At 33.2% G+C, this 13743-nt stretch overlaps 2 protein-coding genes across 3 annotated transcripts in view; one reads left to right on the top strand and one right to left on the bottom strand.

The window, feature by feature from the left end:
• Positions 1–10189: 10189 nt before the first annotated feature.
• LOC108742042 (leucine-rich repeat-containing protein 74A-like) lies at positions 10190–13162 on the bottom strand. Its single transcript, XM_025975643.1, has 8 exons — positions 12689–13162; positions 12506–12627; positions 12261–12450; positions 11954–12196; positions 11768–11921; positions 11517–11706; positions 11255–11412; positions 10190–11174 (listed from the first exon to the last, which is right to left on the bottom strand). The coding sequence occupies exons 1-8, from the start codon at positions 12945–12947 to the stop codon at positions 10883–10885; spliced, it is 1608 nt and encodes a 535-aa protein (XP_025831428.1). The 5' UTR covers positions 12948–13162; the 3' UTR covers positions 10190–10882.
• A 149-nt stretch (positions 13163–13311) lies between these two features.
• LOC108742040 overlaps positions 13312–13743 on the top strand; it is a 12489-nt gene continuing 12057 nt past the window's right edge. For both annotated transcript variants that reach the window (XM_018477047.2, XM_025975642.1), the window contains exon 1: positions 13312–13435. In XM_018477047.2, the coding sequence (XP_018332549.1) occupies positions 13408–13435 (28 nt within the window). In that variant the 5' untranslated portion in view covers positions 13312–13407. The remainder of the gene's footprint in view (positions 13436–13743) is intronic.

The following is a 13743-nucleotide window of genomic DNA, read 5'->3' on the forward strand; positions in this document are numbered from 1 at the left end:
AAAATTGTTAAAAGTGTTTGGGTACAGCAATGTACGGGTGAGAAACGTAAACAGAGAGTGCAGTGGAATCGATTGAGATATAGTACTATAGAAGGATGATGAAAATACCGTGGAGAGAAAAGGTTAAAAATGAGGAGGTATTAGAAACAGTAGGAGAATAGAGGGAGCTAAAGAAGTCAATAAGGGAAAGGAAGGTTAAGATGTCAGGAATAAGACATAAAGGGCTAGTTAAAGACATACTAAAACCAGAAACAGGAGTAAATAAGAACAGAGGTAGACCTATATTAGATTACTGTTTGCAAATGGTTAGGGATTATGAAATGTTCTAGTTTTTAGAAAAGTTATCAAGTTTGGGCAAGGATAAGGAACGGCGATGTTTGATTAACCAGTTTTCACACTAATGACCCTATGATGATGATGATGATGAGTATATCATATTAAAAACATAATTGCTTTGTAAATGTATAAAAATAGTGAAAACAAAAATAAACAAACTATTGCTAATTTGCTGGATTTACTACCGTATTATTTTTCGTTAGTAAAGCTTCTTGTTCTTTTATTTTAATCGCTTCTTTTTCGACTCGTTTATGTTCTAAATAAAGTCAGCTAAAACAACAAATAAACACAAGAAAAAATAGTTACAATTCGTAAAATTCAGCTTGCAAAAAGATTGCGACGGCAGGGACTGTTAAGACACCCCCTAAAATTTTATACGTTAAATTGTACTCGGGCCCGTATATTAAGGCCATTAGAGATTCACACACTCCATATGAGTGAATTTTTCCTAAAGAAAGAAAGGAAATAATATCTATACCACTAAAGAAATATTCATATTTTTAAATTCAACGACGCGTATACGGGCTATTTTATGATATTTCCTGAACAGTATGCACGTATTTATATCATATATAATTTGATATGGTTTATCCTTGTTTAATAAATTGGCATTTTTATTATTTTAAATTTATACTCGTATTAATATTACCTGCGATTGTTTTTTAAAGTGAAACTTTTATTATATCGTCTCAAATTTTTTCGTCGCATTACAGCCTGCCGCGGAGTAGGAGTAAAACTGAACGGCGTTCGGCAGAGCAGCCAAGGCCAATAAGGCGGCGCCCATGCTAGCATTAACTAACCATGTGGCATTTATATTCTCACTCATTCCTGCAAGTGCATGACATTTATAGACTGTGGAACTCAATTCGAAGATGAAATTATTGATAGAATAACGGAAGTTCAAAATGATTCAATGATTTAAATAAATATTGTTCTCAGTTTTTAACATGCGTCTATTATCTGAATGATTGTATTTATTATGTATTCCGTACTCTCATACAAAGATTGAAATTAAAATTTATAGTTGAATATTTTCTCTACTTTTGATTTTCCATTATAATTTCTATTTTCCAATCATTAAGATAAAATTAAGAACGCGATTTTAATTTTAATACTTTAAATCGAATAATTTTCCGAAAATTTACAGTTAAATGCCTGCTACAAACCGAAAAGTTACACTTGCACCGTGGTTTCATAAAACCACACAATTTTATATAATATCAAACATTTTTGTATATGAACGTAAATGCAAAATGCCATTACAATACATTTAATTAAATTGTGGAAAACGATTATTATTTGAAAAATAATAATAATAATGATGACATGCTAAATAAAATATTATAAATCAAATTATTGTTTTAATTAAATTGAGTACTAATTAGTTACCTACCCAATTAATCAGGCAAAACTAATTTCGACATTACGGATCTCATTACAATAAAAGATGTCCCAATAAAAATTGCGACTACAGCACCTGTTAGTTATTATGTGTCAAATATATTTTAGATAAGTTGTTACTTTTTTGCTTTCCCAAGTAAAATATGGTCGAATTCGGAGCAAAAGCGAATACAAAACATTACAAGATTTTGCTGATAACAGAAACTATAACCAAAACTGTATCGTCGACTTTCAAGAATTTCGTAAAAAATGCCAGACTGAAAGCAGTACCTAAAATAAAACGAGAAAATTAACTAACTGTGCAAACACCGAAAATGAATAATGTTAACTATTTTCTATTTTACCTAGCATGTGTAAAATAAAAGTAAATGTAGAGAAAAGACTGTAGTCAATATCATTCTAGCGAAATCTGTACCTCACGAAAAGATACATTAGTCCCATTTCTCCTATGACGTTATTGTTTCTAGGCATCTAGTTTTATGTATCGTTACCATGCATTGGTCCAACAATAACCATTACAAGAACCATTATAACAAACATTCTTCTTTTCTTGTTTCTCCCTTTTTTCTTAAAAGCCATCTGTAGTGTATCCACAAAGTGTTTGAAATTGAAAAAGTCTAACAGAAATGGTTTTTCTTTCTCTGACTGGCCACGATACAGGGAAGAGTAAAGCACAGCATTGCCGGTTCGATGGTAATATTCTGAAGAACGACGCAACCTTTTTTGCAGAACGTAGCTCCCGAAGAATTGACCACATTCTCTTTAATTTCATTTCCTGCAAACTACTTTAGTCCTGACTGCATGCTAAGGGATTTTTCAAGTGATATATTTCTAGTTTTTTTCTTCTACTTTTTAAAATAGAAACATTTACATCACTTGTTGATCTGGTCAGCCTTTTGACGTTTCGGAAAAAAACCAAAAACAACGCTCGAAATTTTTAACTTGCAGTAAGCCGTATGCTCCGTTTTGAATATACTTTTAGTGGCCTTCATAAATAAAACATGATGAATGAAATTTAAAATGTCATCTTTACATTTATAAAATCGTCCATTGGAGACACGTGCGCACGAGCATATTTATCTTGGTGGTGCCATTGTAAGATCTACAATTTTCTTTTTAAATTTATTATATGTTTGATTTTTTTTAATTGACCTTCTACGTAGACGATAAGATAATAAATTTTAATAGATGCGTGTAATGTGTACTGACAGAACAATACGCAACAATGACAATTAAAAAATTACGGAATTACTTTTTTTAATGACTGTCTTACAATTATAATAAAGCTCACTAAAATAACCAACTGGTAAATGTTTGATTAAGTAGAGTGTAACAATTATTATAAATTATTCAACTATTTAAATAAAAGTCACGTTGAACTTATTGTAATATTAATATTTGTTGACTAACAGATACTAGCCCCATAAGCTATCTTAACTTTACCTAAGTATTTCAAATTTAATACAATAAGAAAAAGGATAAAGAGCATATTGTTTAAATAGCGAAATTCACAATGCTGTTAATTATATTAAAATTAAATTTTATTATGTGATAGTATAGATAAATTTATTGAGTTTATCCTGGTAGTGTCATTTAAAAGATAAATGTGTACACTTTCAAAGATAAGTAGAGAAAATTATAACAATTAAATATAAATACAAACAGCTATCTACAATGGTATTATAGTAATAATAATAATTAAACTGTCCTGGAAATACATTTACAGTACAAACAGGATAAATGGCGAAGTTTAGCTAATAAACGTCACCATCATCAACAAAAAAACGAAATAAAGACAAATAGTTAAAACTAACAGTTACTTATTAAGTAATAAATTTTTAACGTATTTTTTAAATTAACTTTCTTTTAACAAATTTAACATATTTGAGGAGGAAATTGTAATATCATTGTACCTACATCACACACGCATTGGAAGAAAAACATCCATTAAACAGGGAGATAAAGTGTCGTGGCATGGGCAGAATAAAATTGCTGCGAATATTTTTATTATGAATAAAAATTAATTTTTCCCTTAAATATGAGAGACTATTTGAATGAATTGTTTTATGGAAAAAACAAGGTAGGTATATTTTACAAGGCTAGGCATTTTCATTGACTTGGTAAGCAGATATAGATGAGAGGCACGGTCAAACTTCCTTATTCTAAAAATAAATCTTATACAGTTGTTTTGAATAACTGATATTTTTTGAAAAACGATCCAAACACGGGTAGTAAATAATATTACCTACAATAGTTGAAAACCGACGTTACCAAAGATTCACAAACAACTTTTCGTAAATCTGGTGTCGGACAGGTAAACAAAATAAAACACAATAAACCTTCAAATATGTTTATTTATTTAATCGGAGAAAATGACAGTAATATTAATCGTCAAGTGATAGGGCCTTTTATACTTACGTTGTGATATTGGTAACTTATTAAAATTTTTTTATGAGTTCGTACAAGCAATATGTGCTAACAAAGAAAACAGAAATTCAGATAATAGCTTTATTTATATATTTTATTTTTTTTTGTGAGGAACTAGAATGATCCAACATTCGTTGCAAGGACTAAGGAAACCCCAACAAAATCCGATCATATCTTAAAACATTAGATACCAATAAATGACAATATGTCACAAAACAAGGGCTGAGAAAGTGGCCGACAAGCAGCATTTAGGTTTGTAATCAGGTATATCACTAACAAATTGAAATATCAAATAGGGTGTCGTTAGATAGTCCGCAATTGGCAGGACCATTTTACCACAAATTGTGTAACTCTTCCATGTTCGTCTTGACCATAGAGGATAGATGTCGTTACACAGACAAAGCCTTGAGATGCTCAAAACATCAACGCTAACAAGCGGAATAAAACCCAGATCAGATACCTTCAACTGTAAGAATAGATATCACCGTTATTTATACGGTAGCTAAACGTTCACCTGGATTAATCAGAATGCAAACGAGAGAGCTTTTCTACCAAATTCTTGCTGGCTATACTTTCAGGCCATTTTGATTGCATCAACAAGCGTAATTTTGTTGGTAAATATACCAAATTTAATAGGAGTCTGTCCTAAACAACTGTTAACACTTCTCAAGCTATCAACTTGTTTAAACCAAGATTGAGTGCAACTCAATCTGAAGTATAGTCAGATGATGACTAAAAAGAATAGTTACAAAAATTTACATAAATTTATGCAGAATTAAAACAACCTAAATTACTATAATCTGCAAACCTAAAAATAAAGTAAATTAAACAACCTTATTGAAAGACGGCGACGTTTGAAATGGCTTCGGGAGACCACGGAGAGCACCAACAGATCAATCCAGGGGTTCCAATATACGGCGCGGCTTTCTCTACAGGACTCCAATCAGCACCAGGCAGTGATAACCAGTCCAAAACAAAGAAAGGTGAACTGAACACCTCAGCGTTATCGGAGCTAAGCCAATTCTAATTAGATCTCGAAACAATTACCGAGTTAAACCAATTCTGACTAGATCTCGAAATGATGACCGAGCTAAGCCAATTCTGCCTAGATCTTCGAATGATTACCGGGCTAAGCCAATTCTGATCAAATCTGGAAACGATGACTGAGCTAAGTCAATTTTGACTAAATCTGAAAAGGGTGGCCAAGCTAGGCCAATTCTAACTAGATCTGGAATACATGACTGAGCTAAGCCAATTCTGACTAGATCTCGAAATGATTATAAAGAGCCAACAATATTCAGGTCTCTATATTTAGTCTCCCTCTCCCTTACCTGGGTAGGTGGAATGTCGGCTTATCGATTCGCCGACTAGTCGCGGGCGCCTTTCTTCATGTGTGCCGTATTTGTAAATGTGTGTGTTGTACCTGCGTTCTAGGAAAGCAATTAAAGAGTTCAAAGAAAAAATAAACTATCCGAATGTTTCCAGAAGGTTCCAGAAAGTAAACAAAAGAGTATTTAAAGGAAGAGGCGATCGGCGAGAGGAAGAAATAAATTCACCGTTGCAGAAGTGAATCCAGAAATAAATTGACAGTGATAGCAGTGAAATAAATAGCACGGTGAATAGTGATATATCAACAGTAGTGTAAATAAATAGAATAATTCATAACCTAAGTTTAGTAATAATTTAATAGTGTTTTTAAGTTCTTTAATAATTAGTGTAAATAAATAGTTTTTGTCGTTATCAGTCTTAGAAGTTAATTTTGTTAAACCCACGAACATTACAATATTAATAAAAATACTAACTAATAAAACACTAACACAAACAAATAACAATTAATATATACAAAAATGAACAGAAGCACGAAATACAAACAAATAAAAATATTAACAAAATAATTAAAATACTTGAGACACTTTTTCGGTGTTTAGATTTGTTACCTGCGACAAGGTCATTTTCACGCTGGGCCCAGAAAGTCGAAGGGACTAGGAGTAATACAACAGATTGCTGTACATTTATGAATAACTTTTAGATTTCAGTTTTTGACCTGACTACGCCGGCAAAACTGCTAGTGGTAAATAAGTGACGCAAAATAAAATATTTGTAAAGGTTATTTAATTTTGCTAAGTTCAATATTTTTTCCATTTCATTAATAGCTGGTTCTTTCCCTCAATTACCTTACTTTATCTGTAGGCATTTCATATCAGTCTGTATTTATCTATTTACAAACTTAAGTGAGGATGGAATAGTAGGGATATAAAGCAGAGGATAGCGCAGGGTCGTGTCGGCTTTAATAAAAAGAAGTCACTTCTATGCTCGCGAACCGTTAATTTAGAAATTCGAAAAAGGTTGTTAAAGGTGTATGTTTGGAGCACGGCATTGTACGGGTGCGAAACATGGACAGTGGGAGCGGCGGAAAAGAAAAGGTTAGAAGCTTTCGAAATATGGTGTTATAGGCGGATGATGAGGATATCGTGGGTAGAAAAGGTTAGAAATGAGGAGGTATTGGAAAGAATAGGAGAACAGAAGACTCTATGGAAGACAATAAAAAATAGGCGAGATAGGTTGGTAGGACACTTTCTCAGGCATGAAGGTCTAGTCAGAGACATATTAGAGGCAGAAACAGGAGTTAGGAAGGGTAGAGGTAGACCTAGATTAGATTACGCTTCGCAAATAGTTAAGGATGTGGGCTGTTCTAGTTTTAGGGAAATGCGAAGTTTAGCTCAGGATAGGAAAGAATGGAGGTACGTGTCCAACCAGTCTTAGGACTGATGACCTTATGATGATGATGAATCTTACATTGTAGCCGCAGTAAAATTTTTTGATTTCTTTTATGTAGCAAACGTTGTAGTAACTATAAGTACTGAATGTAATATTTTTTTGAACTCCCACCCCCGAAAATATTTTCTGCGTTCGCCCTAGCTTTAGCTGTGTTGTAGGTAAGATGTCAAAAATAAATTACCTTACACGTTAAATGCGAAATTTATTTGTAAACAAAAATCTTACAAAAACTACTAACTCGATCTACATTAATAAGATTTATGTCGGTTTAAGTCGTAGGCGAGTGTTTTGTTTTGTCAATTATCTAAAATATTTGACTTGCTGATTTTATTGAAGATTATTTTTAATGAAAATCATTTTAATTTAATTATTTCTAAATATCAAATAGAAAAATATGTGACATCACAGTATGGGGCGGGATTCACAAATGTGACCACCTGTGACAAGGAGGGGGGTTAAAAATCATAAAATTTGTATGATGGGTGGTGCCTAAGGAAGCACGATAGAAAATCGTTGCTCTTCCTTGATTTTGTTTGTAGGCTTAGGGTAGCAGTTCAAGTTAATGTAATGCTTCCGAAATATTAGGATTGGATTTAAATTCAAAGAAAAAAGAAATTTATAAAAAGAAACCTTGGAAATTAAAATTCACAGGTTAAAAGGAAGTGGCAAATGGTTTTGAATATGCTGCTACGGTGAAGATCAGCAGGTACTCAAATATCATTTGTCCTCTGCAAAAGACTAGAAACTGAGAAAATTTACTTTAAATTTACAGAATACACTACATACTACAATACTGGTCTAGTCAAAAGCTATGTGTCTGTGCTTAGCTAACTAAAAAGAGGCAATCAAGTCTATTTGCGAAACTGAAGGTAAGTAAAAATGTGACTAGGGTTTATATGTGATTTGCATATTTAGTATTTTGGTTCTCGTGCAATAATGACTTATATTTGATCGATCGACAGCGAAGATAATTCTACTAAGTGTTTCTACAGAATCCCCACCCTAACGATTGACAATATCGATTATCCCATTCTAAAAAATTTCGGAAAGTACTCGACCAACTGAACGGGTTGTTCTTATCGACTGTGGGATGTCGTTGCTAGTAGGTACAGGCAGGGGAGTAGGTTACGGTTTTTGTCAGTCTGTCATGATGTATACTGGTTTAAGTCGATGAATGGATACTGCTGTCTCTCTTCTGAACAATTGGATGGTGAACGTGTGATTATTTCTCCTGAGTACTATCGTAAGAGAATTGTAGCTAATTTTTAGGACTATGTTGAATTAGGACGCAGTCTGTTGTTTGGTTCAACACTGCCACAGCCACTGCCGGTCCCAAGCCCGGAAAAAGGAGGAGGATTGTGGCGTCAGGCTAGCTCCCTGACCCATGTAAAAAATATCCACTGCTAAAACACCCAGCAATAAGCCTCGGATATCGGACGGAAACTATAGACGAAAACAGCAACGAAAATGGACTTTAAATATTGGAATATGGAACATACAGGGTATAAGAAATAAACAAAGAGAGATTATGAAGGAATTAACCCAGCGGAAAACAGACATAGCAGTCCTCACTGAGACTAAAAAGAAAGGAAAATTTTGAAACAAACGTAAGAAATATTTTAGACAATATCCCACACCGTCACGAAATTATAATAGCCGGAGATCTGAACGGACGAGTAGGAAAACAAGGAGACAATAAAATTATTGGCATGCATGGTGAAGAGACTATTAATAACAACGGGGAAAGACTCATAAATCTATGTAGTGAATATGAGCTGAGAATATGTAACACGTTCTTTCCACACAAAGAAATTCATAAATACACTTGGTATATCAACACTCAAGAAAAGTTTGAAGTAGGTAAAACCGATGAGGCGTATAATATAATAAAACGGAATTTTAGAGATGTAGGATACAGTAGTAATTATATAAGAAACGAGGTACGGGTAATTCTGAAAGAAAATGAGGAAAAGGCAGATAGGTGGAAAGAATACTTAAGAGAACCTATACGTAGACCATGAGTTAGGAGATGTATTAGAGAAGAAAGATAGTGTGGAGATAGATGAACTAGATTATCCCATAATGAGAAGAGTTCGATGTTGCATTAAAAAACTTAAAAAATAATAACGCACCAGGTATAAATGGAATATAGGCGGAAATTTTATTTAATTACGAAATGGGGAAAGTCTCGGAGGATTATAAACGGAACGTGGTAGTAACGATACCTAAAGAGAGAGGCACAGATAAGGGCGAGACATTTAGATCGATTAGCTTAACTTCCCATGCGTCAAAAACCTTAACTAGAATTGTACAGAGGAGGATGGAAAAGGAGCAGAAGAACTATTAGGGGAAGATTAATTTGGGTTTAGAAGAAATAGAGGAACGCGAGAGGACATTCTAGGTTTACGGGAACAAAAACGAAGATCAATCTTAAATGGAAAATTTTGGAAGAGGGAAGGTAGGATACGTCTTACGACTTAGAAAGAAGGTTTTGACAATGTTAAATGGGACACGATGTTAACTATACTTAAAAATGTAGGTAGAACTAGATTAGATTACTATTCGTAAATAGGTAGTTAAGGATGTGGGTCGTGTTAGTTTTAGGTAAATATGAAGATTAGCTCAGGATAGGAAAGAGTGGAGATGCGTATCCAACCAGTCTCAGGACTAACAACCTTATGATGAGACAAAAGATTATGTGAAGTGATGTGAAAGATATTTAATAGATATACGTCAGTCTGTTTCACAAGTTAATAATAGACAGAAGTATGGGTATCTAGCAAGTCCCTTTACATATTACACAATAGGTTAAATTAGAAGAGAAGTCATTACTAATCCCTGATAATAGATATTTTATGGCAAGAAGTACATACTGATTGTAATTTAAAAAAAAGCTGTTATGTTGATACAACCTTAAACAACCTGCGATTGTTTGCGTTTTTGCAATAAATTATTTATTTATTTATTGACACAAAAGTTGGTTTCTTCCGTTAGTATTACACAAATTATAGAACTCTTTTTTATAGAAAAAACGCGAAACTGTTTCCGGGCTTTTTTCTATTTTCTCTGCATTTTAACCTGACGAAAAAACTTCTAATGACCACATCTCTCTCGGTCATTACAAATTACACAGCAATCGTGCTAAATACATAAGTATTATTGGGAATTTAAATGTTTCATAATCCGAAATAACGATTTATATTTCCGTTACATAGGGTGATTCAAATTTGGAAACGAAATATACATACCTGTCTAAAAAATTTTTATTATAAGTTTATTTATTACATTCAGAATAAAAAAAATAAGTTTTTCTTTCATTAATTGGTGAATATTCAGATGATTTGTAAATATGTTTATAAAATTGTTTTAATAACCGACAAAGTTGTGTTAAGCAGATAAAATCGATTTAATAATTAATTGGTTTATGTTTGAGGATTTCCACCGCCCTGTGCACTTTCCGAAGGTCTTGACGACCTGACTTGATTTTCAGGGGATTCGTTCTCAGCGGCAGGAGCAGCTTCTACATTTTCACTTGCAGCTTCGTTACTGGCAGGAGCTTCTGTTTGCGCATGTTCTCCTTCGGCAGAAAGACTCTGTCGTTTACTTTCAGCTTGTTCGGCCGCTTGAATGCCGGCTCCTGCTTCTGTTTCAGCTTGTCCTTTCACTTGTTCGGGGTTTTCTTGGTTTGTTTCTGCCATATCTTCTTCTTCCTCTTCTGACTCAAATTCGCTTTCTGGTTGTGATTTTACAGCACCTTGTTTTCAATAAATAAACCCTTTTTATTTCTGCCTATTTGCTCGTTTATATCGAAAAAAACACGAATAATTTTTTTGTTCGATAATTTTCCAAGTTGTTTTCAAAAAATAATATGTCACTTACAAATCATATGTTACCTTGATCCATCATTAATCGCGTAAAATGTTTTATACGACACGGTTGCTCAGATATTTGATTTAATGAAAATATCGCTATATATCATGTGCTTACCTTTCTTTTTATCCTTTTTCTTTTTGCCTTTTTTTTTAGGAGGTGGGAGAACTGTATCAGGATAATATTTCATAAAACATTCTTTCAAGGCCACTGCATTTATCGATTTGTTTTTTCCTGCAAATCTTTGTAGTATTCCGTTCATCAAATCCTTGTCAACCATTTTAATTTTTTGTTTTTTTGCAAACACATCGAAATCTTGTCGAGGCATATCAACTTTATCAGGTAGGGAAAGGACAACATGCCTTTTAAATGTTCATGCAAGTTATTATTAACTTAAAGAAGGATTTATATTTATACTCAAAAAGAAGTAATTAATACTAACCCAAAATTTCTTTGTTTCTTTTTCTTTTTCGGTTTCAAACATAAGAATATTGCTCTTTGAAACATAAGTTTCATTTCATCTGGACCACGAATTACGTAATTACTGTATATTCCTGCGAAATTTATTAATTTATCTTGAAGTTTAATCTTATTCCAAATCTAATAAATTGTGTACTTATAAAAATAAATTCGCTTTTTCGATAAACGGTACAATACTTACTCGTTGTTATGTTATCTACATACAAACAAACTAAGATTCTTACCGGTATAAATGATTTTTCGACAAACACGTTTTCCAAATCGAGAAACTTAATACTTTTTCCGTCGGCCAGGGCTTTTCCAAGAGTTACTGCATCATCGGGATTTATTGGATTGTTTCCTAATTTTGCGGCTAACAAGGATTTACTTCTTCTAAGAGCTATTCGTATTTTCTTTAATGGTGGTCCTGTCAATCTACGCTTGTGTTTATGTGTTATTATTTTTATTTTAATAAATTGCTTGTAAGTATAATAACCTGTTACTATTTAAATCAAGAAATTGCAACGACTGCGACTTTTTCACGTATTTAGCAAGATGTTTAGTGCAATCCACTGAACTTATCGCGTTCCATGCCAAATTTAAAGATTGCAGAATTTTATTTTCCAGCAGTCCATTNTAATTTACAGTGGGTAAATAAGCACTTTCTCACAAGCTCCTGTATAGAAATTGTTCCATGCCAAATTTAAGTCCATAATAGATAAATTGAATTTAAAAATATTTTCGAAAATTTCGCCGGCTCCATCGCCGAGCATATTGTGACTTAAGTCTAATTGAATTATTGAATTTGTATCGACAAGGGCTTCCGAAAGAGCAATTAGACCCTCATCTCCTAAACTATTGAATGCCAGGTCCAAATATTTGAGAGAATGACAATAAGGAATTCCTTCAGCGAGATAAGCGGCTCCTTAAATGTTAACTGTTACAAAATAAATTGATGAAACTTAAGAAAAGTCGTTCTTCGTATTTACCTTCCGGGCCAATTCTACATTCCCGTAAATTCAAATAGATGATGGTATCATTTATTTCTAAAGCTTTGGTTAAATACTGAACACTGTCTGGACTTAACCAGTTATCTTGAAGAGTCAATTCTTGAACGTATTTATTTGTTTGCATGCCAGCCATTAACGCTACTATTTGTTTGTGAGTAAGCCCGTAATACTAATTAACATTATTTATTACTAAATATTATAATAACATTTAAGGGACCTTTTACCTTTAGGTCTAATACGTTCGTAGGAAGTGATCTTATAATTCGCGATATCGGCACTATACCAAATTCTTTACACATACGTTTATATTCTTCCGCACCCACATCATCAACTATTGGATCAGGTGCTAAAAACACATTAAAGGTTAATTTGGAATATTTCTTAAGGATGGTCAACGAAAGACCTACGAACGTAGTTAATGGCTTTGTCTAATTCGGGGTCTTTTAGAGGAGGAAACACATAATAAGGATCTCTGAATATGGAACTGTGAGATACTATAAGTTGTACCAAACATCGGAAAGAATCGGTGTTTTTGTTAAGTAAGTCTTCTTCTTCTTCTTCTTCTTCCTCTATTTCTTCTTCGACTGGTAGTACATTATAAATTGTAAGTTGTTGCTCTTCTTCCTCTTCTTCAACTTCTGTATCAGTTTCATTAGCATCTGTCATATTTATAATACCCTTAAAATGATTTTAAAAGAAAATGTTTTAATTATGTCATCTGTCTAACAACAGAATATCAATTTGTGATAAAACTTCCGTATCAGGTCCTTTTCGAAAACAACTTTTCTTTCTTTGAAAAGAGTTAAATTGGTCCAATTATGAAAAACATACATGAAAAAATTGAGGTGAAGGCTTGACAGTCAATGGTCGGAACCCTGTCGGAACCTCCAAACTGATCGTAAATGTACGACAACAAATGCAACATTTCCCCCTCTCATCGTGGAGGGGCTATTCGTGCCGCCCCCTGTAGGTGAGGATCCAAGTACAGTTGGTAAAGGCTTTCGCTGCCAATAGGTGAACTGATGCTGTAATGATTCGGGTTTAAAAGCCGTCGTAGGTTGGAGTTGCTTCTTAACGTTTCGCTAGCATAAGGGGCGACACTTCTTCAGAGGATCTTCCATTTCTGATGCTGCATGTGGACCACACCACATCATGTAAGCTATTGATAATTGTGTCATTGTAATCCATTTCTAAAAAATAAAAGTTAAGTTTCCGAAAAAGCCTGATACGGAAGTTTCAATTATCTATTCGTGAATTGCTTTACTAGTTCCTCTTAATATTATATTTACTTTTAATAATTAATCAACAATTGCGGGCAGTTCAATGTATTTCTAAATAGTAAATTCAAGGAAATGTTATATAAGATAGTTAAAAATAGAAAAAAACACTTGTTTATATTAGCGATTGATGAAAGCAGAAATGAAATGAATTACATACACGAGCGTAAAATTGTTGATTAATT

The sequence above is a fragment of the Agrilus planipennis genome, unplaced genomic scaffold (assembly GCF_000699045.2).
Source record: "Agrilus planipennis isolate EAB-ADULT unplaced genomic scaffold, Apla_2.0 scaffold184, whole genome shotgun sequence".
Classification (NCBI taxonomy): Eukaryota; Metazoa; Arthropoda; class Insecta; order Coleoptera; family Buprestidae; genus Agrilus; species Agrilus planipennis.